This window comes from Athene noctua, chromosome 37 (assembly GCF_965140245.1).
Source record: "Athene noctua chromosome 37, bAthNoc1.hap1.1, whole genome shotgun sequence".
In the NCBI taxonomy this organism is placed as follows: domain Eukaryota; kingdom Metazoa; phylum Chordata; class Aves; order Strigiformes; family Strigidae; genus Athene; species Athene noctua.
The window spans coordinates 627,645-653,871 of NC_134073.1; the positions used below are offsets into that span (position 1 = coordinate 627,645).

The following is a 26,227-nucleotide window of genomic DNA, read 5'->3' on the forward strand; positions in this document are numbered from 1 at the left end:
ACGCCTCCTCCTCCGCCGCCCAATCAGAGCCTCGGTGTGCCTGAAGAGCGCCGTCCAACGACGGCGCAGGCCTCGGGGCGTGGCAGCCGCGTCGCCCAATCCGAGCGGCGGAGGAGGCGGGCGGGCTAGAAAGGGCGGGGCGAGGCGGAGCGTGGCCCGAGGGGGCGTGGCGGCGATGGCGGCGCGCGCGGCGCTGTGCGTGGCGGGCGCGGCGCTGTCGCTGTACGCGCTGCACGTGGAGCACGCCGTCGCCCGAGACCCCGCCTACCGCGCCGCCTGCGACCTGGGGCCCGCCGTCTCCTGCACGCGCGTCTTCGCCTCCCGGTACCGGACGGGGGCGGCGGGGGGGGGGGGGGAACCGGGGGTGGTGCCGCCTCGGTTGCGTCGGGTTAGGTTGCGCCGCGGCGGCGTTGCACAACGCGGCGCCGCCGCGCGGGTAAACAAGCGCCACGCGGCGGGGGCGGGGCTGGCGGCGGCCAGTGGCGTGCTGGGGGTGGGGAAGGGCGTGGCTAATCGGGGGCGTGGCTCGTGTGGGGGCGGGAACGGCTCCCTAGATGGGCACGGTGGGCGTGTCTCCCCTCGGGAGGAGGCGTGTCCGAGCGTTGCCCCGCCCCTCGCAGGTGGGGCCGCGGCCTGGGGCTGGTGGAGGGGCTGCTGGGCCGCGACAGCGTCGCCAACGTCCCCAACAGCGCCATCGGCCTCCTCTTCTACCTGCTGCAGGGGCTGCTGGGTAAGCGGGGGGGACGCCGGGGACACGGCGGGGGCGTGCCAGGGACACTGGGGGTGAACTGGGGACACTGGGGATGTGGTGGGGGCGTGTTGGGGACACGGGATGTGGTGGGGGCACAATGGGGACACGGGACAAACTGGAGACACTGGGGATGTGGTGGGAGCGTATTGGGGACACTGGGGACAAACTGGAGACACTGGGCATGTGGTCGGGGCGTGTTGGGGACACTGGAGATGTGGTCGGGGCGTATTGGGGACACTGGGGACAAACTGGGGACACGGGATGTGGTGGGGGCGTGTTGGGGACACGGGATGTGGTGGGGGCATGTTGGGGACACTGGGAATGTGGTCGGGGCGTATTGGGGACACTGGGGACACTGGGGATGTGGTGGGGGCGTGTTGGGGACATGGGATGTGGTGGGGGCACAGTGGGGACACTGGTGACAAACTGGAGACACTGGGGATGTGGTGGGGGCATATTGGGGACACTGGGGACAAACTGGGGACGCTGGGGATGTGGTGGGGGCTGTTGGGGACACTGGGGATGTGGTGGGGGCGTATTGGGGACACTGGGGACACTGGGGATGTGGTGGGGACACACGGGACAATGGGAACACAATGGAGACATGGTGGGGACACTGGGGATGCACTGGGGACAGGTTAGGGGCACACTGGGGACATGGTGGGGAAACCTTGGGGACACGGTGGGGACACCTTGGGGACAGCGGGGATGCACCAGGAGCGCACTGGGGCCACCGGGGATGTGGTGGAGGGAGCCTGGGGACACATTAGGGCCCCACCGCCCGCCCCCGACGGTGACACCCCCCCCCAGGGGCAGTGCCGGGGCGGGGGGCGGCAGCGGTGCTGCTGGGGACGTCGGTGGCCTCGGCGGTGGTCTCGCTGTGGCTAGCGGGGGTGCTGGCCTTCGGCCTGCGGGACCTGTGCCTCGTCTGCCTCAGCACCTACCTCCTCAACGCCCTCCTCCTCGCCCTCAACTGGCGCCGCTGGCGGCGGCTCCGCCACCCCAAAACCGCCTGAAACGCACCCGAAAGCGTCAGGCGGGGGGACGGGGACGCCCCTGCGGGTGGGGATGACCCCCCCCCCCCCCCCTCCCCCCCGAACATGGCAGCTGTGAGCCAGGGACCCCCGTGTCTGCATCTGTGGTGTCACGTCCCGGCCTCCCCCTGCGTCGCCCCACCCAAGTCAATGGAGGGACATGGGGCTCCGGGACCCCCCCCAGAGGGGACCCGGGTATTGGGGAACCCTCCCACCCCCCCAGAAAGGACACAGGTACTGGGGACCCCTCCCACACCCCCAATAAGGGACTCAGACCTCTGGGACCCCCCAATAAGGCACACACGTATTGGGGACCCCTCCCACCCCCCCCAATAAGGGACTCAGACCACTGGGACCCCCCCAATAGGGGACTCCGGTACTGGGGACCCCCCCCCAGTAAGGGACCCAGGTGCTGGGGACCCCCTCCCAGCCCCCAGTAAAGGACCCAGGACTCCAGGACCCCCCCAGAAGGGACCCAGGTGCTGGGGACCCCTCTCACCCCCCCAATAAGGGACCCAGGCCACTGGGAACCCCCAATAAGGGACTCTGGTACTGGGGACGCCCCCAGGAGAGACCCAGGTGTTGGGGACCCCTCACAGCCCCCCAATAAGTGTCCCCGGTACTGGGGACCCACTCGCGCGGAACCCAGGCCCCCGTGTCGGTCCCTCGGTCCCCCCCCCGAACGCACCGTCCCCTCCCGGGACTCCGTTTCCCATCGCGCCTCGACAAAAATGGCGCCGGCCCCGCCCTGCGCACGCGCCGTCTTCGCCCTGCGCATGCGCTCTCACTGCACTGCGCATGCGCCCTCACCGCACTGCGCATGCGCCCTGCGCCCCGGGCCGAACCATTCTGAGGGGACCGGGGGGGGGGGCCGGACGGGGCCACTCTGAGGGAAAAGCCCGGGGGGGGCGTCTCGGCCGCCTGGGTCCGCTGGCTGGTGAGTTTAGCGGGGGGGCCCGCGGGCCTGGGCCCGTCCTGAGGGGCCGGGGGGAACGTCCCGGACCTCGGTGCCTTGAGGGGGGGACGCGGAGTGAGGGGACAGGCGCCTGGGTCCGCCCTGGGGGGGGACAAGGCACGGCCGGACCCGGGGGGGGCGTTGAGGGGGTAAAAGGGGGCAGCGGGCCCTTGAGTCCCCTCTTGGGGGGCGGGAGAGGGGTCTGGGCCTCCTGGGTCGTTTTTTTGAGGGGGACACTGAGGGGAAAGGGGAGTCCGGGACGCCTGGGGGGGGGGAGGTGGGGCCTGGACACCCGGGTCCCCTCTGGGGGAGGCGGGAAAGGGGGTCCCGGGCTCCTGGGGGGGTCATGGGGGGGTTGTGTGGGGCCCGGGCGCTTGGGGCCCTCTGAGGGGGGTCCCTGGGGGGTGTGGGGGGGGTGTGGGGCCCGGAGTCCCTCGGGGGGCGGGGGTCACTGGGAGGGCTGTGGGGGTCCCTGTCCCCCCTCTCGCCTTATCACACTCTCCCCCGTGGCCATACCCGGGGGGACACCCAGGCATCTGCGCCCCCCTGCCCTGGTTCCCCCTCCCACCCGCCCCAGGAGATGCTGCGGCGGGTTTTGGGGGGCCGGCGAGGGGGGGCTCTGCCCCCCCGTCCCCCCACCCGGGCAGCCGCCGACCAGACCCCGCCTGACTTGGCCCGGGAGCGCTCCAAGGCCGTCACCTCCTTCTACCACCAACCCGCCATCGACGTCGCCGCCGAGAAGGTGGGACCCCGGTGGCGTTGGGGTGGGGTGGGGGGACCCCCAGAGTCTGCCGGGTGGGGCACCTCGATATCCGGGTGGCATCACCCTCCCTGTCCCCCACAACAGCCCTCGGTGCGCTTGACCCCCACCACCATGTTGTACTCAGGGCGCTCGCAGGACGGCAGCCACATCCTGGTGAGTGGGGGGGACCCCGGTGTCATGGTGGGGGGACCCCGGCGCTTGGGGGGGACCTTGGTGTCCGGGGGGGGCGGGGGGCAGCGCTTGGGAGGGACCCCGGTGTCATGGGGGGGAGGACCTCAGTGTTAGGGGGGTACCCAGGCATTCGGGGGGATGCAGGTGTCCAGCTTAGTCGGGACCCGGGTGTCTTGGGGGGCTCGTGTCTGGGTAGAGGGGACTCAAGTGGCTTCGGGGGTCAGTGTGGGAGGGGACCCAGGGACCCGGGGGGGTCCCAGGCGTCCGGCTGCCCCTCTTGCCCCCCCGCAGAAGAGCGCCCGCTACCTCCAGCAAGAGCTGCCGGTGCGCATCGCCCACCGCATCAAGGGCTTCCGCAGCCTCCCCTTCATCATCGGCTGCAACCCCACCATCCTGCACGTGGTGCGTCCTTGGGGGGGCCGTGGTGGCCTGGGGGGGACACCCTAGTGTCCAGGGAGGGGACCCAGGCCTCCGGGCGCTGATGCTGTCCCCCCCAGCACGAGCTGTACATCCGCGCCTTCCAGAAGCTCAGCGAGTTCCCGCCTGTGAGTGTTGTCGCCCACATTCCCTTGTCACCCTGACTCCGTGTCACCCGCATCCCCGTGTCACCCTGACCCGTGTCACCCTGACTCCGTGTCCCCCGCGTCACCTTGACCCATGTCACCCGCATCCCCGCATCACCCTAACTCCGTGTCACCCACATCCCCGTGTCCCCCTGACCCGTGTCACCCTGACTCCGTGTCCCCCGCGTCACCCTGACCCGTGTCACCCTTGTCCCCACCTCACCCCGTCCTCACGTCACCCCTGTCCTCGTGTCACCCATCCACCTGCCTGTGGGTGACGGGGCACACAACCTCTCCGTGGTGTGTGTGCGTGTGTGTGTGTGTGTGTCCCGTCACGGTGTCCCCGCGTCCCCAGATCCAGGCGCAGGGTGACGAGGCGCGGTACTGCGCGCTGTTGCGGCAGCTGCTGGAGGACCACAAGGACGTGGTGACGCTGTTGGCCGAGGGGCTGCGCGAGTGTCGGCGCCACATCCAGGTATCGGGTGCCTGGGTCGTTTTGGGGGGGCAGGGGGGTGGCGGGGAGCCCCCCCACGGGTACGTGGGTCCCTTTTGGGGGCCGGGGGGGTGCCTGGGGCCCCCCCCCGACCCCCGGGTCCCTCAGGACGAGCGGCTGCTGCGGCCTTTCCTGGACAAGACGCTGACGTCGCGGCTGGGGATGCGAATGTTGGCCGCCCACCACCTGGCCCTGCACGAGGACAAGGTGGGCCGGCACCTATAGAGGGGGGCGGGGGGCACCTATAGCCCCTATAGGGGCCCCCTCTCACCCTCTCCCCTCCTCTCCTCTCCCCGTAGCCCGACTTCGTGGGCATCATCTGCACCCGCCTCTCCCCCAAGAAGCTCATCGAGAAGTGGGTCGACTTCGCCCGGTGAGGCACCTATGGGGCTATAAGGGGCCGGGGGTCCCTATGGGGCCACACAGTTTCTCCACGGAGGCTATAGGGGCTCTTGTGGGCATTTCTGGGGGCCGCAAGCTTTTTTGTGGGGGTCCGTATAGAGCTATAAAGGTGCCGTGAAGCCCCTGTAGGGCTATAAATGCCCCACCAAGGTCTCCATGGGCTATAGGGGCTTACATACGTTTTCCTATGGAGTTAGACGAGCTCTATAGGAGTCCCTATGGGGCTATAGGGGCCCGGAGGCTTTCCTCAGGGCTTCTAGGGGGGTTTACAGGGTTCCTGTAGGGTCTGTAGAGAGCTATAGGGGTTCTCGTGAGGGTCCCGGGTGGGCTGTAGGAGCCCTGTGGGGGTCTGTAGGTGCCTATAGAAATTCTCACAAAGGTTTTTATGAGGCTATAGGGGTCTTGTAGGAGCCCTGCGGGGTCTATAGGCGGCTGTAGGGACTCTTACGGGGCTGTAAAGGTTCCCAGGAAGGGTTTAGGGGGGCGGGGGGGGTTCCTGGGTGATTCTCTGAGGGCTCGTATGGGGTTGAGGGGCGACGGGGGTGGTGACAGGGGAGGGTCAGCGGGTGACAGGGGTGACACGGGGCCTGCAGGCGGCTGTGCGAGCACCAGTACGGGAACGCTCCGCGGGTGCGCATCAACGGGCACGTGGCGGCGCGGTTCCCCTTCATCCCCCTGCCCCTCGACTACGTCCTGCCCGAGCTGCTCAAGAACGCCATGAGGTATACGGGGGCTATAGGGCCCAACGCGGGGGGGATGTGGGGCTTTGTGAGGGAGATACGGGGTTTTCTGGGGGGGTAGGGAAGGCTGGGGGGCCTTAGGGGGGGCATGTAGGCCCTTATAGGGGTGCATGGGGCCTATAGGAGGTGTACAGGGCCTTAAAGTGAGGGAATGGGGCCTATGGAAGATGTTTGGGGGCGACATGGGACTTTTAGGGGAGATACGGGGTTTCCAGCGGGGGGTAAAGGAGGTTACTGGGCCCTATAGGGGGCGTATATTATCCTATAGGGGGTTGTACAGGATGTGTTGGGGCATGGGGGGGGTGTACGGGGCCATAGGGGGCCATGTGGGGCTCTAGGGGCCATAGGGGGCTATAGGGGGCTATAGGGGACCTTCTGGGGCGGCGCAGGGCGACAATGGAGTCCCACCTCGACACCCCCTACAACGTCCCCGACATCGTGGTGACCATCGCCAACAACGACATCGACCTCGTCATCCGGTACGGGGGGGTTCCCGGGGTTGGGGGGGGGGGGGGTGGGGTGTCTCCGGGGTGTCCCCACGTCCCCATAGATGTCCCCGAGGTAGCCTTAGCTACTGGGAGGGGTCCCCAGTGTGTCCCAGTGTCTTCACGGGGGGTTCTCCATGGTGTCCCCACGTCCAGGGGTCTCCCCATGTCTTCATGGGTTGTCTTCATGTCCCCATGGATGGTCTCCATGGTGTCCACACTGGGGGGTTCTCCGGGGTGTCCCCACATCCACGAGTGTCCCCAAGATGTTCCCATCTCCTGGGGGTTCTCCGGGGTGTCCCCATGCCTGTCCCCAGGATGTCTCTCTGGGTCCTCCACCCCCTCCCCTCTGGTGCTCCCCATCTTGGGGTCTCTCCTGAGGGGTCCCCCCGTGTCCCCCCACCAGGATCTCCGACCGGGGCGGTGGGATCCCCCACGACCTCCTGGACAAGGTGACCGAGTACCACTTCAGCACGGCCGAGGCCAGCGCCCAGGACCCCCGTTTGGGGGGTCCCTTCCGCAACCTCCTGGACCTCAGCAACAGCGGCCAAGCTGGCCCCATGCACGGGTACGTCACGATGGAGGGACACCAAGGGGGTTCCCCCCCCCAAAAATCTTGGGGAGCCCCCATGGTGACCCCCCCGCTGCCCCCCCAGGTTCGGTTTCGGGTTGCCCACCTCACGGGCCTACGCCGAGTACCTGGGGGGGTCGCTCTGCCTGCAGTCGCTGCAGGGGGTGGGCACCGACGTCTACCTGCGCCTGCGCCACATCGACGGCAAAGGGGAGAGCTTCCGGATCTAGGGGGGACGACGCCCGCGCCCCCCCTGCCCCACCACCCCGGACGCTTGGGTCCCAGAGACCCCCGTGTTGGGCGTTCATCGTCATGGAGGTCAACGGGCTCCTGGAGAACCCCCAACGTTGGACGTTGATCATCATGGAGGTCAACGGGCTCCTGGAGAACCCCCAACGTTGGACGTTGATCATCATGGAGGTCAAGGCACTCCTGGAGAACCCCCAACGTTGGACGTTGATCATCATGGAGGTCAAGGCGCTCCTGGAGAACCCCCAACGTTGGACGTTGATCATCATGGAGGTCAAGGCGCTCCTGGAGAACCCCCAACGTTGGACGTTGATCATCATGGAGGTCAAGGCGCTCCTGGAGAACCCCCAACGTTGGACGTTGATCATCATGGAGGTCAAGGCGCTCCTGGAGAACCCCCAACGTTGGACGTTGATCATCATGGAGGTCAAGGCGCTCCTGGACACCGGGGTCCCTTGTTTGGACATTGGGGCGCCCACCCCACCCACCCCCCAGGACATTGGGGTTCCTGACCTCTCCCTCCGCCCCCTCTGGCTTCATTAGGGCCCCTCTCGTTACCGGAGCGGGGCGCCGCCCTCATTAAAGCTGCAGCTGGTGCTGAGGGGAGAGGGTTTATTGGGGACCCAGGGATCTGGGGCAGGGGAGGGGGGACAGGGAGGAGGAGGAGGGGGGGAGGAAGGCTGAGAGGGCCCAGCAGTCCCATTCAGCCCATTTCTTGCCCCAAATCCATCATCGTCATCTTTCTCCTCATCATCTTCCCTCTCCGGGTGTCCGTCATCTTCCTCAGGGTGTCCATCATCTTCCTCAGGGTGTCCATCTTCATCACCATCCTTCTCCTCAGCGCCTCCTTCTTCTTCCTCAGCCTCTCCATCTACCTCTTCACCGTCCCCTTCCTCCTCTCCAGGGTCTCCATCCTCTTCCGCGTTATCATCTTCCTCCTCGGCATCTCCATCCTCCTCCACGGTGTCTCCACCTTCGTCACCATCCTCCTCCTCCTCCTCAGGGTCTCCACTGCCATCCTCAGTCTCCACCATCTTGTTCCTCAGGGTCTCCCATCTCCTTCCTCACCACCCTCCTCCTTCTCCTCCAGGTCTCCATCTTCCCCCCTCAGTATCACCTCCCTCCTCTTCCTCAGGGCCTCCATCCTTGTGGCCTCCATCTTCCTCCTCACCATCACCTTCCTCCTCAGGCCCCCCGTCTCCACCACCATCCTCCTCCTTGGGGTCTCATCTTCCTCCTCACCACCCCGCCTCCTCCTCCAGGTCTCCATCTTACCCCCCCCTCCCCTCAGTGTCTCCTCTCCTACTCAGCATCGCCTCCATTCTCCTCCTCACCACCATCATCTTCCTCCCCAGGGCCTCCATCACCATCTTCTTCCTCGGGGCCTCCATCCTCCTCCTTGGGGCCTCCAGCTTCACCACCCTCCTCCTCCTCAGGGCCTCCATCCTCCTTTTCAGAGCCTCCATCCTCTTCCTCCTCACCCTCCTCCTCCTCCTCAGAGCCTCCATGCTCTTCCTCACCCTCCTCCTCCTCCTCCTCCCGGGCGTCTCCACCCTCCAGGTCCTCCGGCGGGTGACAGCAGGGACAGTCGGAGCGGTGCGAGGGTTCGGCGTCGCGCTGGGGGTTGTAGAAATCTGCAGGGGACGGATGGGACGCGACACCCAAGCCCCTCTAGGGCGTGGGGTCGCCTATACGGTGTCGCCTATAGGGCGCCGTCGCGGGGGGACACGCGGGGGGACTCACCCAGCGGCCCCGGCTCCTCCAGGCGCGCCAGCAGGCGCAGCAGGACGCCGCAGGTCTCCTCGCCGCGGGCCAGCGCCAGCGCCCGCAGCCGCCGGGCCCAGCCGCGGCCCCCCGGGGCCCCCAGCGCCGCCTCCTCCGCCGGGGTCAGCGCCCCGGCCCCGCGCAGCCCCTCCAGCAGCGCCCGCCCCGGCACCCGCCGCAGCCGCCGCTCCAGCGCCCGGCCCTGCGCTCGCACCTGCGCCCGCGCCGACGCCATGGCCTGCGCCGGGAGGGGAGCGCGTGGGCACCCTCCCCGGGGGGGACACGGGGGAGCCCCCAGCCCCAGAGGGGCCTGCCCAGCCCTATACGAGACACCGGAGAGCCCCCAGCTCTATAGGGGACAGTGGAGAGCCCCTAGAGGTGCCAACCCAGCCCTATACGAGACACCGGAGAGTCCCCAGCCCTATACGAGACACCGGAGAGCCCCCATAGTTGCCCGCCCAGCCCTATAGGGGCCCCTTCGTGCCCCCCCAGCCCCCATAGGGCCGGACCCAGAGTCCCCCCGCCGCCCCCCTACCTGCTGCCGCCCCTGCGCGGCCCCTATACGGCCCCTATAGGGGCCCCCGGGTATTCTTAGCGCTGACCTTCGGGGTGGCCACGCCCGGCCCGGCCACCGCGCGGCACCGCGGGCCCTATAGACCCGGGGAGGGGAGGGGGTCACTCCGGGGTGTCTATAGGGTCCTTGGGGGGGGCGGAGGCGTTGGGGTCACTCCGGGGTGTCTGTAGGGTCCTTGGGGGGGGGCGGAGGCGTTGGGGTCACTCCGGGGTGTCTGTAGGGTCCTTGGGGGGGGCGGAGGCGTTGGGGTCACTCCGGGGTGTCTATAGGGTCCTTGGGGGGGGCGGAGGCGTTGGGGTCACTCCGGGGTGTCTGTAGGGTCCTTGGGGGGGGGCGGAGGCGTTGGGGTCACTCCGGGGTGTCTGTAGGGTCCTTGGGGGGGGCGGAGGCGTTGGGGTCACTCCGGGGTGTCTATAGGGTCCTTGGGGGGGGGCGGAGGCGTTGGGGTCACTCCGGGGTGTCTGTAGGGTCCTTGGGGGGGCGGAGGCGTTGGGGTCACTCCGGGGTGTCTGTAGGGTCCTTGGGGGGGGCGGAGGCGTTGGGGTCACTCCGGGGTGTCTGTAGGGTCCTTGGGGGGGCGGAGGCGTTGGGGTCACTCCGGGGTGTCTGTAGGGTCCTTGGGGGGGGGCGGAGGCGTTGGGGTCACTCCGGGGTGTCTGTAGGGTCCTTGGGGGGGGCGGAGGCGTTGGGGTCACTCCGGGGTGTCTATAGGGTCCTTGGGGGGGGGCGGAGGCGTTGGGGTCACTCCGGGGTGTCTGTAGGGTCCCCGGGAGGGAGCGGATCGCCCGAGAGCTCCGCCCACCGCCCTGTCCCCGCCCCCGCCCCGGACCGTACCACCGGGGAGGGGGTAAGCCCCGCCCCGTGCCGGCGGTGGCACGCGCCGGCGGAGCCTATAAAGGGCGGGCGGGCGGCCGGGGGCGCAGTGCGGGCGCCACGTGGAGGGGAAGCGCCGGAGCGGGCGGCACCGCCATGGCCTCCAACGGTACCGGGAGAGGGCAGGGGGAACGGCCCTACCGACGCCCCGACCCCGCGGCGGGGTACCGCAGCCCTGAGGGGTGGGCTGGGCACGGGGCGAGCGGTCTCGGACCCCTCAGACACCGTCCCGGGGGGGGGGTTCGCCGGGGCGGGTGTGTGGAGCGCGTCGAGCCGGGCCTGGAGGGCCCACGCAGCCGCGGGGTTGCCTTCATGGTTTTTTTTTAAGACGATTTTTTCTTTAAATTTAGCGGTTTTCCGATTAATTTTGCAGCTCTGCGGTTGGGCCGCCGCTCGGCGGAGCTGGGATTTGTGTGTGTGTGTGTGTGTGTCCCCTTCATTTCCGCACTGCCCTGGGCTGTGTTTTTTCCTTCAAATTAATTTTCCATATTTTTTTTTTTTATTATTATTAATTTGCCGGCCATTGAGGGTTTATTCCCCATCGGGGCTTTTTTAACCTTGTTCGGTGCTTGGCGGGTTTTTTTTGGGGGGGCGGTAAAAAGCGATTGCGGATGGAGCGGGGGGGGGGCGGACAAAGGGACGCGCCGCGGGGAAGAAAATTAAAACGCAAACCGGCAATTTGGGGTCAAAGCGCGGCGGTTTTGAGGTGATCGGGGCGTGTCCGGGACGTCGCGGAGCTCCCCGCGCGGTGTAACGGGGCCCGTTAACGGACACCCCCCACACACACACCTTCCCCGCGGCCGCCATTTTGTGCGCCGAGGGAGGGGCGCGGCTTTTCCAGCTGCGCCACCGCCGCCATTTTGTGCCCGGGGCACGGGAGGGGGGCGCATGCGCGGGGTTGCGCGCCTGGCGCATGCGCACTGGCGCTGCCGCAGTCCCACATCCGGGTCTTCGCTTTTAAAACCCCCCCCGGGAGGAGAAAATACCCCTCGGAGAGTAAAAACCTCCCCGGGGGGGAGCTGCGCCGCTGGGGTAGCCCGAAAAAACCTTTTTGTTTTGGTTGAAATCGTCTTGTTTTTCTTTTTTTTTCAAGGCCGGGAGCAGCTTCCCCGCTACATGGCGGGAGGCGGCTCGTCGCCGCCATCTTGGGGGGGGGCCAGGGTCTCCTTTTGTTGTGGTTCGCCTGAGGAAAATTTAAACCTCTGCGCGTGTTTTTACAGCAGTACAGTTAAATGTCGTTCGCCGGGTGCTTTCCTGACGGGTGGCAACCGCTTTTGAAGTAGATGCTTGTGGGTTTTGACCCGTATGAATGGCCGAGAGGCTTCATCTGTGATTTGTCTTGGCCTTTTTTTTACGCTTTGATAACAGACGAGTGGTAGTTCGGAGCGTGTGGTGCACGTATGTTCTTAGCAGCGTGTATGTTTAGCTGCACAATTAACGGGTTTTTTTGCTTTTTTCCCCCCCGCAGATTACAGCCAGACGGCGACGCAGAGGTACAGCCCCTTCTGCTTCCCCCGTTTTACCTGTCGATACTTAGAAACGCGTCGGGCAGAGGGTGTTTTTGCGGGGATTTCACGTGGGATTTGGTTTTTCTGTCACTTTTTGCGGCAGCTACGGGGCGTACCCCACCCCGCCGGGGCAGGGCTACTCGCAGCAGGGCAGCCAGCCCTACGGGCAGCAGAGCTACAGCGGCTACAGCCAGTCGACCGACACCTCCGCCTACGGCCAGAACAGCTACAGCTCCTCTTACGGCCAGACCCAGAGCAGTAAGCCCGACCCTTGGCCGCCTCCCTGTGCTCCCGCTGGGTGGGTTTTTGGGGTGTTTCACCCCATTTTCCGCCTTCACCCAGGCTACAGCACCCAGTCGACCCCTCAAGCCTACGGCAGCACCAGCGGCTACGGCAGCGGGCAGAGCTCGCAGACGTCCTACGGGCAACCCTCCTCCTACCCCAGTTACTCTCAGCCGCCGGCGGCCAGCTCCTCCACCGGCAGGTAGGTCCCAGCCTCGACGCCGGGATTTGGGTGCAAAAGACAACCTTTTGGTGAACGCCCTGCTTTTTTTCCGCAGCTATGGGAGCGGCTCGCAGAGCTCCAGCTACGGCCAGCCGCCCAGCGGCGGCTATAACCAACAGTCGAGCTACAGTGGGCAGCAGCAGAGCTACAGCCAGCAGTCCTCCTACAACCCGCCGCAGAGCTACAGCCAGCAGAGCCAGTACAACAGCGGGAGCAGCGGCGGATGTGAGTGGGGTGGCAGCAGCGGCGTTTTGGGCCTAAATCTTCTGGTTTTGGAGTTTTAACTGTTCGGTTTGCGGTTGTAGCCAACAGTTACGGGCAAGAACAGTCGTCCATGAGCGGCGGCGGCGGCGGTTACCAGGAGCAGAGCAGCTACGGCGGCGGGCAGCAGGAGCGGAGCCGCGGCCGCGGTGGCTACGGCAGAGGCGGCTACGACCGCGGGGGCCGTGGGAGCCGGGGCGGCCGCGGAGGCAACCTGGGGTAGGTGTCGGGGGACGGCGGTTCGGGGGGGGCGGGAGGTCGGGGCGGGAAACCCCCCGAAACCGGGGAGGAGGGGAGAAGGGGGAGAGGGGAGGTGAGCAGCCCCCGCTCGAGCGGGTTTTAACCAAAATCGGCACAAGCGCCCCTAAAAAAAAAAAAAAAACATAAAAATGAAAAAGGCAAGGGCGCCCAGCGGGGGCGCTTGGAGGCGCCTGAAGTGGTAAGATTCTCCCGGAACGTGGGGGGAAAAAAAAGGTGTTTTTTTGGGAAAAAAAAGACAAAACCACTCAGCAAACCTGGTTGCCAAGGTCACTTGTAGCCTCCGGTGCCGGCTCTGGTCACGGTGGGGGCGTGTGCCCCAGGTTTTTAAAAATAATAATAATACAAAAAACAAGGAAAATGGTTTGTTTTGAGGTCACTGCAGAAAACAAAAATGTTGATTTTGGGGAAAAAACCCGCCGGTTTTGGATATTGGGAGATGTTTTGACACTGATGGGTGATAACCTGGAGTGGAGTGTCTTTGTGGTGTCCCGGTGCACGAAGGGAGGAGGAAATGTGGCCCCCCCCCCCCCCCCCCCCAAAAAAAAAAAAAGACATGATAATGGTGGTTTTTAAAGGAAAAATATCTGGAGGTTTTTGGGTTTGTGCGCGTGTCGCCCCCACCGCTTTTTGGGCCGAAAGAGCCGCTTTTTGGGGCGGCGAGAGGTGAGTATCGGCGGGGGCGAGCCGCGGTTGCTTGTTTGTCTTGCCGCTGCTGTTGTGCCTGTTAACAAACTCTGCGTTTTGTGTGCTGCAGGTGTGAAAGGCAGCGAAACTTTCGCAATTCTCCGCTCTTTTTGGGTTAAAAAAAGGCAGAAAGGGTGAAAAAGGCAAAAAACCAAAAAACAAAAAAAATCAGAGAAAGGGATCCCACCCACCCCCCCTCCCAAAAAAACCTACAGGAATGAGGGGGGGGGGAAAAGCGACGACGAGTGGTGGGGAGGGGGGAGATGCTCCCGCTGGGGGGGCTTGGCTGAAAGCAGGGGGGGATGCCCCCCCCTTAAAAAAAAAAAAAAAAAAAAAGGCAAAATTGGGGTTTTTAATGATTTTTTGGATCCCCCCCGGCGGGGCCGGAGAGCGCCCGGCTGCTGCGTCCAAGATGAAACGTCGCCGGCGGATGGAGACCCCCAGCCCCCCCCCACGCACCCCCGGCCCCCCAATCCACAGGGGGGGGCTCAGGAAGGAGGAAACTGCTCAAAAGTGCTGGTTTTGCCCCGAAACTGCCCCCCTCTTTTTAGGCAGGGGATAAAAAAAAACCTCATTATCTTCTAATTTATCTCCTCAGCGGTGGTGAGCGTGGTGGCTTCAATAAATTCGGTGGTAAGTCCCAAGAGTTCGGCATTTGAACCCAAAAAAAAAAAAAAGTGTCTGTATTTTAACCCCTTCTCTCCGCAACAGCCTGGTCAGGGGTGTTTTGGGGTGAGAAAGCCCCAAAAAAGAGCTGTGGCGGCTGGCCGGAGGCGACGTCATCGGGCTGCATCTTGGGGTGTTTAAAAAACAACAAAAAAAAAGGTTGTTTTTTTGGGGGCAAACTGGAGAAAAACCAACACGCACACGGTGACCGCGGGCGGAAAAAAGGCCGGAATGGGGAAATTACGACTCTTGGCAGAGTGGTGGTTTTTATTTTTTGGGGGGGGTGAAAATGCTGTTTTTTAGCAAAACGGTTGCATGTGGTTTTGAAAAAAAAAAAAATAACAGAAAACCTGAGGTTTGGTGCAAAGTTTGGTTCTGGGGGAAAAATAAGACAAAAAAAAAAAAATTGCGATTTTGGGGCTTGTGTAAAGTGCCGGTGACCTGAGGTTGGTGAAAGAAAACAAATGCGTAAAATGGTCGAATTGCCGTTTTTGCCCCCAGACGGGGGAGCGGTGAGGTGGTGAGCGCTGCAGTGTACCGACCGAAAACGGAGTGTCTTGGTTTTACCCATCTTGAGAGTTCTCACACCATTTTGGAGGGGTTTGCTGAACCGGGGCATTGCTGGTGGTATTTTAAGGAGATAAAAAAAAAAAAGAAAAAAAGAAAAAGTGTGTTTTGAGACAAATACCAAAAAAAAAACTGCCACCCCGGGGGCGACGAGCAGAGATGGATGGCCCTGGCGCTTCGGTTTTGGGGTGAAAACCCTGGAATTGGTCAACGGTGGCAGCCTCGGGGGGGGTTCCCTCCTTTTTTAGGGGGGGGAGTGTTAAAACCCCCGAACGTTCCTAGGTGCCGAAAATAGCAGTTTTTCACCCCAAAAAGGGGCGCAGGCTGAAACGGGTGGGGAAAAGGCATTTTTTTCCCCCGATTTTTCCCTCTTGTGGTTGGGTTAGGGCGGGGGGGAGGGGGGGCGGGGCTGGGGTGTGTGCCCTCCCCCTCCCTGCGGGTTAATTAATGCTTTGCCTTTTAATTAATTTTTGCATGTGCCCGAAGGACCCCGGGACCAAGGGCCGCGGCACGATCCTGGTGAGCAGGGGAGGGGGAGAAAGATAATGTTTGAAAAATTAACTAACGTGGGGTGATGAGGGGGCGGGGGTTAACGGGCGCTAACGAGGGCCGGCGCTAACGAGCTCTCCCCGCAGGCGAGCAGGATAACTCGGACAACAACACCATCTTCGTGCAGGGGCTGGGCGAGAACGTCACCATCGAGTCGGTGGCCGACTACTTCAAGCAGATCGGCATCATTAAGGTGAGCCGTGTTGTTAGCGTGACGGGGCGTGACCTTGGCGTGTCCTTGGCGTGTCAAGCACATCGTTGAGACTGAACCCGTGGCCGAAGGCAGGGGGTGGCTGTGTCGTGTTAATTAGTCCTTGGTGTGCTCTTAGCACATCTATGTGCTCATGTGTTGGAGCATGTCCTTGATGTGTTGGAGCTGGTCTTGGGCGTGTTGGAATGTGGGCCTGAGCACATCGTCATGTTTCATCTGAGGGCATGTTCTCCGCATGTTCTGCAGGTTATTGAGTTTGAACCTGTGGCCAACAGGGATGGGGTAGCTCCGCGTCAATAATTTGCCCTTGGTGTGTGTCTGTAGCCTGTCCACGTGTGCTTATGTGTCCCAAGCATGCTCTTCACGTGTTGGAGCGTGTCCGTATCCCATCCTCATGTTTCACCTGAGGGCGGGGCCACCTTTGATCGCAGCGTGTTCTTGGCGCGTCAAGCAGGTCTTTGAGGTTGAACCCGTGGCCAAAGGGGATGTGGTAGTTGCACGTCACGAATTTGTCCTTGGCGTGTCCTTAGCGTGTCGACGTGTGTTTCTGTGCCCCAAGCATGTCCTTCAGGTGGAGTATATTCACGTCTTGGAGCGTGTTGACGTGTTGGAGAGTGTCCTTAGCGCATCCTCGTGTTTCACCAGAGAGCGGGTTCTTAGCGGGTTCTTAGCGGGTTCTTAGCGGGTTCTTAGCGGGTTCTTAGCGGGTTCTCTCCCCCAGACCAACAAGAAGACGGGGCAGCCCATGATCAACCTCTACACAGACCGGGAGACGGGCAAGCTGAAGGGGGAGGCCACAGTCTCCTTCGACGACCCCCCCTCCGCCAAAGCCGCCATCGACTGGTTCGACGGTGAGACCTTCCCCTCCCCCCCTCCTCCCCGCTCCGGCAACTTTTGGGTCTAATTCTCCTCTTTTTAGGCAAAGAGTTCTCCGGCAACCCCATCAAGGTGTCCTTCGCCACCCGTCGCGCCGACTTCAACCGCGGGGGTGGGGGCGGCCGGGGCGGCCGCGGCCGGGGAGGTGAGTCGACCCAGCGCTGGGGCAGCCCCCAAATCCATTTTTTTTTTTTCCTGCCCCCAAATCGCCTGTTTTTCACCCCAAAACCCTCCTTTTTTTTTTTTTTCCACCCAGGCCCCATGGGGCGCGGCGGCTTCGGCGGCGGCAACAGCGGCTCCGGCGGGGGCAACCGGGGCGGCTTCCCCAGCGGCGGGGGGGGCCAGCAGCGCGCCGGCGACTGGAAGTGTCCCAACCCGTGAGTGTTTGGGACTGGGATGAACTGGGAAGGGGCTGGGCGGGGCCCCAACCTCATCAATATTTTTTTTTTTAATTTTAAATTAATTTTTTTTTTTCCTCCCCGCAGCGCCTGCGAGAACATGAACTTCTCGTGGCGCAACGAGTGCAACCAGTGCAAGGCCCCCAAGCCCGACGGGCCCGGCGCGCCCCACATGGGTAAATACCCGGGGGGCGGCCGCGGCGGGAACCACATGGGTAAATACCGGGGGTCCGGGGTGGGGTGGGGGGGCCACGCCTGCTCCGTGACCTCACCGCCCCGGTCCCTCTGCCCGCAGGCGGCGGCGGCGGCGGCGGGTTCGGCGAGGAACGACGCGGAGGACGCGGAGGCTTCGACCGCGGCGGCTACAGGGGCGGCCGGGGAGGAGACCGGGGCGGCTTCCGTGGGGGGAGAGGCGGCGACCGAGGCGGCTTCGGGCCGGGGAAGATGGATTCCAGGTAAGGTGGCCAATGCGGGGGCGCTCCCTGTGCGGTTTGGGAATCTGTTCACTCTGAAACATATTGATAACAATTGCATGAACCCGTTGCAGCAGCAGCTCTGGAACCTGTGGGAGGGAAGTGTTAGTCCAGAGTTCGTGCTGCACTCTGTGTCCCACGGCGGTTGGGTGGAGGTGCTGGAGGCTGTTAACTCTGGAGCTTACTGAGTGCTGTTGACTTTGGGGCCTGTTGGGCATGGTTAACTCGGGCGCCTACTGTTGGGGAGGGGTGCTGAGAGGCTGGTGGTTCCCTCTGGAACCACTTGGTGGTGCTGGTGCAGCCGTCGGTCAAGACCAGGGTGAATTGCGTTGTTGGGTCAGCGCGTTAACTCTGGGACCTACTGATGGCCATGGGGGGAAAAGCTGAGCTCTACTTGTCACAGTTAACTCTGGCCCCTACTGATGCCTCTTGTTTTCTCTCCACAGGGGTGACCACCGGCAGGACCGCCGCGAGAGGCCCTACTGAACACCCCCCTGCACCCCCTTTCCCCCATCCCGTTTTTTATTTGGTGCCCTGCCCCTGGGGCCAGCTCTCCCTTCTCCCCGCGGGGTCTCCCGCTTTTAACCCCCCCTACCCCCTATTAAAGTCTCGGGGGACAACATGCTCTTGCCTGGCCATCTGGGAGGGGAGGGGGGGTGACTGACTGCTCCTTGCCCTCATTAGGCTCCAGAGTGAACGCAGCCTTAATGAGGCTCTTCCGGCTGCCGGGGCTGGTTACGGTGCTCGTTAACCCCCTCGTTAGGCCCTGACGTGGCCCAGGGCGGGGCCCGGCCCCTTCCGGGGCGCTGACTCAGTTGGGGCTGGGGAAGGGGGCACCTATGGGGGCACCTATAGGGGGGGCTGTGGGGCCTATAGGGAGGGAGGGGGTGCGCTGCCCCCCGGGGGGGCCAGTGGGGGTCCCGTGGGGTGGGGGGGGTGCACGGCGCTGTCCATAGGCGCCGGGGCCTAGAGCGCTGCCCGCGGGGTGACCCTGGGGACGGCGGGCGGGCGACAGGACCCGGCGGCGCCCCCGTAGCGGTGGGCGGGGCTAAGGGTGGGGGGCGGGCATTGGTCAGCGCAGGTGGGGGCGTGGCCGGACAGGTGGCGGGAGGGCGGGCGGCGGCGGCCACAGCGGCCACAGCGCCATGGGGCGGCGGGGGCCGGGGCCGGGGCTGGGGCTGCCGCCGCTGCTGCTGCTGCTGCTGCTGCTGCCGGGCCGGGGTGAGCGCGGGGAGCGGCCCGGGGGGACCGGGAGGGGACCTGAGGGACCGGGAGGGGACAGGGGGGACACGGGAGGGCTGGAAGAAGGATCATGAGGGGACCTGGAGGTCTGAGGGGACGGAGAGGGGGATCGGGAGGTGACGGGGGTGTGGGGGGACTTGAAGGGACACGAGGGGCCACAGGGGGACAGAGCGGTGTGAGGGGACGCGGGGGTCTGTGGGGACATGAGGGGACAGAGGGGATCGTGAGGGGACGTGGGGTGACGTGGAGGATCGTGAGGGGACGTGGGGTGACGTGGAGGATCATGAGGGGACAGGGGGGGTCTGAGGGGACATGAGGGGACAGGGGGGGTCTGAGAGGACATGAGGAGGGGACATGGGGACACGAGGGGGCGTGGGTGCAGATGTGAAAGGACGGGGCAGCTCGAGGGGGTGCGCGGGGACACGGGGGGTGTAGGGGGACGTGAGGGGACGCGGAGGGGTGACACGGTGGGGGTCACACCCCTGTCCCCGCGGGACACATTCCTCGGGGCAGGTTTTTCCGGCTCGGCCTTGGCCCCGGAGCAGGGGGGGTGGTGGCGGCCCCGGATGCCCGGGTCCCCTCCCGGATGCCTGGGTGTCCCCCCCCGCCCCGCCCCGCCAGGGATGCCCCCAAGGTGGCTTTGACCTTGTCACCTTCCCCACAGGTCACTGGGGGACGGTGGCAGTGGAGGAATCAGGTGAAGAGGGGGGACACGAGGGGGACGGGGGGGACACGGACACACACCTGCCTCACCCAGGTGCCACCCGGACACCCGGGGTCCCCACAGTGCACCTGGGGGTGTCCTGAGGTCTGGGGGGTCCCTGGGTGCTGTTACCCCCTGGGGGGGGGTCCCTGGGTGCTGTTGCCCCATGAGGAGGGGTCCCTGGGTGCTGTTACCCCATTGGGGGGCTCCAGGGTTTGTGGAGATGGGGGCCCTTGGGGGGGGGGGGGTGTGGTATCCTGGATGTTGGGGGGGTGTCTCAGAGGCCGGGGTCCCTGATGCTCCCCCCGACACCTTTCTCTGTGCCCCCCCAGTGCCGTGCGGGACCCCCGTGCGCAGCCGGGTGGTGGGGGGCACGGGGGCGCGGGCGGGGGAGTGGCCCTGGCAGGTCAGCATCGCCTTCCGGGGACGCCACGTCTGCGGGGGGTCCCTCATCGCGCCCGCCTGGGTCCTCACGGCCGCTCACTGCTTCCCGCCGTGAGTATCCCCCCCCCCTGCACCCCCAACACCCCCCAGGACCCCTAAATGTCACCTTGCACCTCCCAGGCCCCCAAACAAACTCCTGGGACCCACAGAACCTTCCCCTGCACCCCCAAACACCCCCCAGGACCCCTAAATGTCAGCTTGCACCTCCAAATATCTTTTATGCGCCCCAATTTTTCTCTAGGATCCACCCAGCACCCCCAAACACCTTCCACAGACCCAAAACGCCCCGAACACCCCCTCTGCGCCCCCAAATACCCCCCAGTACCCCCCCCAGACATCCCCACGCCCGCCCCGGGGGGACCCCACTCCCCCTCCTTTGGGGTTCCCGGTGTCTAAGCCCCCCCCCGCCCCGCAGGGAGAACCCCGTCTCCGAGTACCTGGTGACACTGGGGGCCCTGCAGCTCCTGTCCCCCCCCGCTGACGCCCAGGTGAGGCGGGTGGCCGCCGTCACCCGTCACCCTGCTTACCACGACGGGGACATCGCCGAGGGACACGGTGACGTCGCCGGGGACCTGGCGCTGGCTCGGCTGGACCCCCCCGCTACCCCCACCCGCCTGGTGCGACCCATCTGCCTGCCCGGCCCCGCCGTCCGCTTCCCCCCCGGCACCAACTGCACCGTCACCGGCTGGGGGGACGTCCGCACCGCCGGTCAGTGTCACCGGGCCGGGGTGGCACCCGCGGGGCTGGGGACGCCTGTCACCACCTGTGGTGGCACCTGTGGAGGCTGAGGACAGGCTGGGGACCCCCTTGTCCCCAATTTGGTGGCACCCGTAGAGGTTGGGGACAAGGCGGGGGACCGCCTCGTCACTGGGGGTGTCCCCGCAGGTCCCCTGCCACCCCCCAAGACGCTGCAGCAGCTGGAGGTGCCACTCCTCAGCCACCGGCGCTGCCGCTGCCTCTACGCGGGGACGGGGACACCGGGGACCCTGGGGACACCGGCAGGGGACACCCTCTGCGCCGGCTTCCCCCAGGGACAGCGTGACGCCTGCCAGGTGGGTGCCGCCACCCCCTCTTCATCCTCCCTGTCCCCAACGTCCCCTCCATCCCCCTATGTGCTCCCCGTCCCTCCTCATCCTCACCCATGTCCCCAAGGTCCCTCTTTGTCCCCCCATGTCACCCCCAGTGTCCCTCCTCATTCTCCCCATCCCCTCCTCATCCTCTCCTTGTCCCATCGTGTCCCCAGGGTCCCTCTCTGTCCCCCCGTTTCCTTCTTCATCCTCTTCCTGTCCCATCGTGTCCCCCCATGTCCTCCTTCATCCTTTGTCCCATCACGTCCTTCCTCATCCTCTCCGTGTCCCCAGGGTCCCTCTTTGTCCCCCCACGTCCCTCTTCATCCTCCCCCTGTCCCATCGTGTCCCCAAGGGCCCTCTTTGTCCGCCTCCCCCCGTCCCTTTGTCCACGTCACCCCCATCCACACCACCCCTGTCCTTCCTCACCCTCCCCCATGTCCCCCCCTCACGCCCTCCGTGTGCCCCCCCCGCAGGGTGACTCCGGGGGTCCCCTCTCGTGCCGCGTGGGGGACGTGTGGCTGCTGGCGGGGGTGGTGAGCTGGGGGGAGGCCTGCGGGCTGCCCGGCCGCCCCGGGGTCTACACCCGCGCCTCTGCCCACGCCGCCTGGATCGCCGCCGCCGTGCCCGAGGCCCCCCTGCGCCACCCCCCCCTCGCGCCCCTCCCCGAGCACCAGGACGACGACGGCCCCTGCGAGGACGGGGATGCCCCGGCCTGGCCCCGGCCCCTGCCCCCCGAGGGCGGTGGCACCGGTGGGGGTCCCCCAACCGCGGGCCCCGGCCCCCTCCTGCTGCTGCTGGGGCTGCTGCTGCCCCTCGGCCTCCGGTGAGCCCCAGGGACTCGGGGCACCCCGGAAAGGACTGACGGGACCCCAGCGTGGCACCCACGGACACTCGTGGCACACAAGACGGTTCGCAGCACCCGGAGTTGGCACCTGGGAGGGGTCGTGGCACCCAAGGTGGCTCACGGGACCCCCAACTTGGCAAAGATGGCTCATGGGACCTCAACTTGGCACCCAAAATGGCACAAGACCCCAACTTGGCACCCAAGATGGCTGACAGCACCCAAGATGGCTCACGAGACCCCAACTTGGCACCTGCAGTGACCGCAGACCCCCCAACTCAGCACCCGTGTCCCCCCAATAAACCACCCAAGCACTCCACCTCCTCCTTTATGGGTGCTGGGGGCCCCCCAGGGCCCCGCGGGACACAGAGGGGTGACCCCCACCCCCGAGTCCTGGCGGTGCGGGGGGCTGAGCCCAGCCACAACTCGCCGCAGCGACGCCGCCCTCGCTCACTTCTTGGCCACCTTCGCCTGCTTGTGCTTCGGGGGGGCCCAGCGCAGGCAGATGGAGTCGACTGGGGAGGGGGGGCGAGAGAAGAACGTTGGGGGGAGCCCCCCGCGGCGGGGGATGACTCGTTAAGCGCTGGGGGGGGTTTAATTACGCACCAGTGATGGGCGGCTTCTTGTACTGGGCGCTCTTGAGGTGCTCCTCCACCAGCTTGGGGGTGACGCAGATGACGTGCTGCCCCTTCCAGTACTTCACCATGTTGAGGGACTGGAGGGTGCTGATGATGTCGGTCTGGGTGATGCTGGTCATCTGGCTGGGGGGAGCGGGGGGGTTACTGGGAGCACTGGGAAGGAGGTGTGGGGTTACTGGGAGCACTGGGAGGGGGCAGGGGCCTACTGGGAGCACTGGGAGGGGGCAGGGGCCTACTGGGAGCACTGGGAGGGGGCAGGGGCCTACTGGGAGCACTGGGAGGGGGCAGGGGCCTACTGGGAGCACTGGGAGGGGGCAGGGGCCTACTGGGAGCAGGGCGGGGTATTAGTGGGAGCACTGGGAAGGGATGGAGAAGGTGCCTGGGAAATCACACAGGACCTGAGCTACTTGGAGGGGGGTGGGGGGGTGGTGGCTGCAATGGGTGCTACTGGGAGGTTACTGGTCTTACTGGGAAGCTACCAGCACCCTCCTGAGCTCCCCGAGGCAGAGTCTGGTGCAGAAGCCGTGCAGGGTCTCTATCAACGCCCCCGACCCCAGGTTACTGGGATCACTGTGGGCTGTTACGGGCAGCTGGTTACTGGTCTTACTGGGCAGACTCCAGTTACTGGTCTTACTGGGCGGACCCCGGTGCCTCCTGACAGGTTGGCCCAGCAGTCCCACAGGGTCCGCAGCAACACCCCCGACCCCGGGTCATCGGGGTTACTGGATTTACTGGGAGGGGGGGGGGAAGTCGTGGCGTTCTTGGGAGTTTCCGATCTTACTGGGAGGCTACTGGTCTTACTGGGAGGCGCCCACCTGAGGTCCTTGATGGAGAGGGTGCCCCGGAAGTCCCTGAGGATCTCCAGCAGCACCCAGGACCAGTAGCTGCGGTAGCTCAACTTCCCCAGGTCCGAGAGCGGCTTCTCGGGGGACCCCACCGTGCTCTCCAGCTTGGACAGCTCGTAGCCTGCGGGGAACGGGCACGCCCAGGTGGACCCCCACCCCTTTCGGGGACCCCCCACCCCTTTCGGGGACCCCCCACCCCCTTTTTTCAGGGGACCCCCCCCGGCTCACTGAAGGCGATGAGGAACTTGCCGTAGCCCCGGCGCTGGTAGGGCGGCAGCGTCAGGATGCAGGCCACGTTGTTGCCGTCGGGCGACTCTTTCTCCTGCGGGGTGACACGCGGGGCGGTTTTTGGGGGGGGGGCGCAGGCAGGTTTTTTGGGGTGAAACGGGCGGTTTTTGGGGAGATCGTGGCACCTTGGAGAAGTACCCGACGATGTGGGCGCCCTGCCTGTCCACCTCGGTCAGCAGGTAGAAGACGAAGGGCTCCACGTCGAAGTAGAGGGTCTTGTGGTCCAGGAAGAGCTTGGCCAGCAGGCAGAGGTTCTGGCAGTAGATCTGGGGGGGCGTCACGCCACGTCACGCGACGTCACGCGATATCACGCGGTATCACGCAATGACATCACCCCCGTGTCACCTTGTGGTCTTTGCCGTCCACCTCGTAGACGGAGATGTTGCTCTTGCGGTAAATCTCCCGCCCCGGCGGCTGCCGCCACTGGCACTGGCCCTGAGGGACAGTCACACGCGTGTCACACGTGTGTGTGTGTGTCCCCCTCCACCCACAGAAGTGCTCAGATCACATGTCCTTGAGGCAGCACCGGGGCTGCCCCCCACAGGGGCTCACCGTCTCCACGCGCCACCCACACCCACCCCGGCGTGTTGTCACCGTCACGCGTGCGTCATGCGTGTCCCCTACCAGGTGGAGGCGGTAGGTGCGCTCGAACTTCATGTACTTGAGGCAGTACTCGCAGATCCAGAGCTTGGGCTGCTTCCCGTAGTCCTCGGGGAACGGCGAGAAGTACCACGCGTCGATCTCGAAGTGCCCGATGTGGATCTTGTCCACGTACTTCACCTTCGTGATCTGGGGGGGGGTGTCACCCCAGGTTTGGGGACCCCCCCCGGAGCCTTGGGGACACCCCCGGAGCCCCCCATCCCCACCCCGGGCCCGTGGGGACTCACGGCCTCGTGCTCCTTCTCCAGCGCCGCCGTGGTGGGGTCCATCTCGGCGTAGGTCTGAGACGGGGCTCCCAGTCACTCCCAGTAACGACCAGTGCAACATCTCTGGGGCTCTGGTAAACCCCTCCCCAGGGCCCCCCAACATCTTCCCAGCTCCTCCAGACACCATCCCAGTGCCCCCAACGCCCTCCCAGTGCCCCCAACACCATCCCAGTGCCTCCCAGCCGCCCCCAACGCGCTCCCAGCCGCCCCCAACGCGCTCCCAGCCGCCCCCAACGCGCTCCCAGCCGCCCCCAACGCGCTCCCAGCGCCTCCCAGTGCCCCCAACGCCCTCCCAGTGCCCCCAACGCCCTCCCAGTGCCCCCAACGCCCTCCCAGCCTCCCCCAACGCCCTCCCAGCCTCCCCCAACGCCCTCCCAGCCTCCCCCAACGCCCTCCCAGCCTCCCCCAACGCCCTCCCAGCCTCCCCCAACGCCCTCCCAGCCTCCAACGCCCTCCCAGCCTCCCCCAACGCCATCCCAGCACCTCCCAGCATCTCCCAATGCCCTCCCAGTGCCTCCCCGTGCCCCCAACGCCCTCCCAGTGCCTCCCCGTGCCCCCAACGCCCTCCCAGTGCCTCCCCGTGCCCCCAACGCCCTCCCAGCGACCCCCAGTGCCTCCCAGCGCCCCCCACCTTCTGGACGTGGTTGATCTCATCGTGTTTGCGTTTCTGGTTGCGGGTGATCTTGCGCTCGGGCTGCTCGGTCAGCTCGCTCAGGAACTGCTCCGAGCTCTTCTGCACGGCCTCCTTCAGCGTCTTGGTCAGCGCCAGCCGGTTCTTGTCCACCCACTCGTCCAGCCGACGGTTAACTGGGAGCACTGGGAGCTCAGCATGGGGGTCCCACTGCCTCCCCCCCGCCCCTTCTCCCAGTGCCTCCCAGTACTCACAGCCCACGTAGTGGACGTAATACTCCTCGCGCCCCTCCTGCTCGTTCAGGCGGGACTGGATCACCTCCGCCGAGTCTGCGGGGGGAAACTGGGACCAGTGGCCTGGCGGGACTGGGACTAGGTAGCGGCCCATCAATCCCTCTCCCAGTTCGACCCAGTGTGGAGGGACGGGGGCGCTGCCCAGGCCCACCGTGATGGGATTTATACTGGTCCCAGTTCTCCCAGTCCCACTGTAATTGGATCCACCCTGGTTCCAGTTCAGCCCAGTTCTGCTATGACTGGATCCATACAGATTCCAGTTCTCCTACTCCCAGTTTAGCCCAGTCCGGCTGTAATGGGATTTATACTGGTCCCAGTTCAGCTCAGACCCACTATGATGAGATTTATACCAATCCCAGTTTTTCCACTCCTAGTTTAGCCCAGACTGGCTGTGATAGGATTCATACTGGTCCCAGTTCAGCCCAGTCCGGGTCACACACTGGTCCCAATCCCACTGTGGGGCCCCCCCCAGCCCCAGTTCGCCCCCGGCCCAGCCCCGTACTGGTCCCAGTGCCCCCCGGCCCCGCTCACGCCAGGTGCTGTCGGCCCGGCGGCATAGGTACGTCTCCCCGATCTCCACCGTCACCTCCGCCTCCCGCGGCGGCGGCGGAGGCGGCGGCGAGACCGAGGAGGCCGCGGGGGCCCGTCCGCCCGCCGCCGCCTCGTCGGGGCCCCCCCCGCGGGGCCGCCCGGCCTCGGAATTGCCGCCCCCGCCCGCTGCCGCCGCCGTCGCCTCCAGGCCCGCTCCGGGGCCGCCGGCCGGGGCCGCCCCCGCCGCCGTCTCCGCCATGTTTGCCCGTCCCGGCCGTCGCGCCGGAAATGACGTCAGACGCGCGACGGCGGCAGCGAGCGCGTGACGCGTTGCTGGGAGACGAGGAGCGGGCCCAGAGGGCGGGGCCGGGCGTTGCTAGGAGACGGCCGAGCGCCAGTGTCCCAGAGTGCCCCGCGGCCCCCCAGTG

At 65.6% G+C, this 26,227-nt stretch overlaps 6 protein-coding genes across 9 annotated transcripts in view; 4 read left to right on the forward strand and 2 right to left on the reverse strand.

The window, feature by feature from the left end:
• Positions 1-26,227, reverse strand: part of LOC141972927 (uncharacterized) — a 49,009-nt gene that overhangs the window by 14,662 nt on the left and 8,120 nt on the right. The window lies entirely within an intron of this gene.
• Positions 145-1,888, forward strand: LOC141972951 (vitamin K epoxide reductase complex subunit 1-like protein 1). 2 transcript variants are annotated; one of them, XM_074931021.1, is made up of 3 exons: positions 145-324; positions 621-730; positions 1,568-1,888. In XM_074931021.1, exons 1-3 carry the CDS (start codon positions 176-178, stop codon positions 1,765-1,767), a joined length of 459 nt encoding a protein of 152 aa, XP_074787122.1. In that variant the 5' UTR covers positions 145-175; the 3' UTR covers positions 1,768-1,888. The 2 variants fall into 2 exon arrangements, with proteins under 2 accessions (XP_074787122.1, XP_074787121.1); XM_074931020.1 differs by having other exon boundaries at positions 1,562-1,887.
• Positions 2,639-7,778, forward strand: BCKDK (branched chain keto acid dehydrogenase kinase). 2 transcript variants are annotated; one of them, XM_074931006.1, is made up of 12 exons: positions 2,639-2,722; positions 3,273-3,482; positions 3,588-3,656; positions 3,966-4,076; positions 4,172-4,225; positions 4,599-4,712; positions 4,839-4,937; positions 5,030-5,103; positions 5,726-5,854; positions 6,262-6,351; positions 6,764-6,925; positions 7,014-7,778. In XM_074931006.1, the coding sequence occupies exons 2-12, from the start codon at positions 3,321-3,323 to the stop codon at positions 7,156-7,158; spliced, it is 1,209 nt and encodes a 402-aa protein (XP_074787107.1). In that variant the 5' UTR covers positions 2,639-2,722; positions 3,273-3,320; the 3' UTR covers positions 7,159-7,778. The 2 variants fall into 2 exon arrangements, with proteins under 2 accessions (XP_074787107.1, XP_074787106.1); XM_074931005.1 differs by lacking the exon at positions 2,639-2,722 and having other exon boundaries at positions 3,195-3,482; positions 4,172-4,219; positions 4,593-4,712.
• FUS (FUS RNA binding protein) lies at positions 10,378-17,969 on the forward strand. 2 transcript variants are annotated; one of them, XM_074931000.1, is made up of 15 exons: positions 10,378-10,497; positions 11,857-11,881; positions 12,000-12,154; positions 12,239-12,380; positions 12,457-12,626; positions 12,707-12,881; positions 14,206-14,240; positions 15,327-15,359; positions 15,476-15,582; positions 16,322-16,451; positions 16,520-16,621; positions 16,733-16,853; positions 16,962-17,089; positions 17,170-17,329; positions 17,794-17,969. In XM_074931000.1, the coding sequence occupies exons 1-15, from the start codon at positions 10,485-10,487 to the stop codon at positions 17,831-17,833; spliced, it is 1,536 nt and encodes a 511-aa protein (XP_074787101.1). In that variant the 5' UTR covers positions 10,378-10,484; the 3' UTR covers positions 17,834-17,969. The 2 variants fall into 2 exon arrangements, with proteins under 2 accessions (XP_074787101.1, XP_074787102.1); XM_074931001.1 differs by having other exon boundaries at positions 16,962-17,050.
• LOC141972943 (serine protease 33-like) lies at positions 18,469-21,894 on the forward strand. Its single transcript, XM_074931010.1, has 6 exons — positions 18,469-18,568; positions 19,254-19,286; positions 19,625-19,787; positions 20,152-20,444; positions 20,622-20,788; positions 21,280-21,894. The coding sequence occupies exons 1-6, from the start codon at positions 18,493-18,495 to the stop codon at positions 21,631-21,633; spliced, it is 1,086 nt and encodes a 361-aa protein (XP_074787111.1). The 5' UTR covers positions 18,469-18,492; the 3' UTR covers positions 21,634-21,894.
• Positions 21,963-26,095, reverse strand: KAT8 (lysine acetyltransferase 8). The gene is made up of 11 exons (XM_074931002.1): positions 25,800-26,095; positions 25,230-25,304; positions 24,976-25,151; positions 24,306-24,359; positions 24,043-24,207; positions 23,764-23,853; positions 23,544-23,684; positions 23,359-23,452; positions 23,101-23,251; positions 22,254-22,408; positions 21,963-22,162 (listed from the first exon to the last, which is right to left on the reverse strand). Exons 1-11 carry the CDS (start codon positions 26,056-26,058, stop codon positions 22,098-22,100), a joined length of 1,425 nt encoding a protein of 474 aa, XP_074787103.1. The 5' UTR covers positions 26,059-26,095; the 3' UTR covers positions 21,963-22,097.

Excerpts from the sequence above, each read along its gene's own strand:
- LOC141972951 (XM_074931020.1), top strand. The coding sequence starts at position 176 with ATGGCGGCGCGCGCGGCGCTGTGCGTGGCGGGCGCGGCGCTGTCGCTG. Across the intron at positions 325-620 it reads ACGCGCGTCTTCGCCTCCCG|GTGGGGCCGCGGCCTGGGGC; the intron begins GTACCGGACGGG and ends CGCCCCTCGCAG. Across the intron at positions 731-1,561 it reads CCTGCTGCAGGGGCTGCTGG|GGGCAGTGCCGGGGCGGGGG; the intron begins GTAAGCGGGGGG and ends ACCCCCCCCCAG.
- BCKDK (XM_074931006.1), top strand. The coding sequence starts at position 3,321 with ATGCTGCGGCGGGTTTTGGGGGGCCGGCGAGGGGGGGCTCTGCCCCCC. Across the intron at positions 4,077-4,171 it reads ACCCCACCATCCTGCACGTG|CACGAGCTGTACATCCGCGC; the intron begins GTGCGTCCTTGG and ends TGTCCCCCCCAG. Across the intron at positions 5,855-6,261 it reads CTGCTCAAGAACGCCATGAG|GGCGACAATGGAGTCCCACC; the intron begins GTATACGGGGGC and ends GGGGCGGCGCAG.
- FUS (XM_074931000.1), top strand. Across the intron at positions 14,241-15,326 it reads TGGCTTCAATAAATTCGGTG|GACCCCGGGACCAAGGGCCG; the intron begins GTAAGTCCCAAG and ends ATGTGCCCGAAG. Across the intron at positions 16,854-16,961 it reads GACTGGAAGTGTCCCAACCC|CGCCTGCGAGAACATGAACT; the intron begins GTGAGTGTTTGG and ends TCCTCCCCGCAG.
- LOC141972943 (XM_074931010.1), top strand. The coding sequence starts at position 18,493 with ATGGGGCGGCGGGGGCCGGGGCCGGGGCTGGGGCTGCCGCCGCTGCTG. Across the intron at positions 18,569-19,253 it reads GCTGCTGCTGCCGGGCCGGG|GTCACTGGGGGACGGTGGCA; the intron begins GTGAGCGCGGGG and ends CCTTCCCCACAG. Across the intron at positions 20,789-21,279 it reads GACAGCGTGACGCCTGCCAG|GGTGACTCCGGGGGTCCCCT; the intron begins GTGGGTGCCGCC and ends CCCCCCCCGCAG.
- KAT8 (XM_074931002.1), bottom strand. The coding sequence starts at position 26,058 with ATGGCGGAGACGGCGGCGGGGGCGGCCCCGGCCGGCGGCCCCGGAGCG. Across the intron at positions 25,305-25,799 it reads CCGGGCCGACAGCACCTGGC|ACTCGGCGGAGGTGATCCAG; the intron begins GTGAGCGGGGCC and ends TTCCCCCCGCAG. Across the intron at positions 25,152-25,229 it reads TTACGTCCACTACGTGGGCT|TTAACCGTCGGCTGGACGAG; the intron begins GTGAGTACTGGG and ends CAGTGCTCCCAG.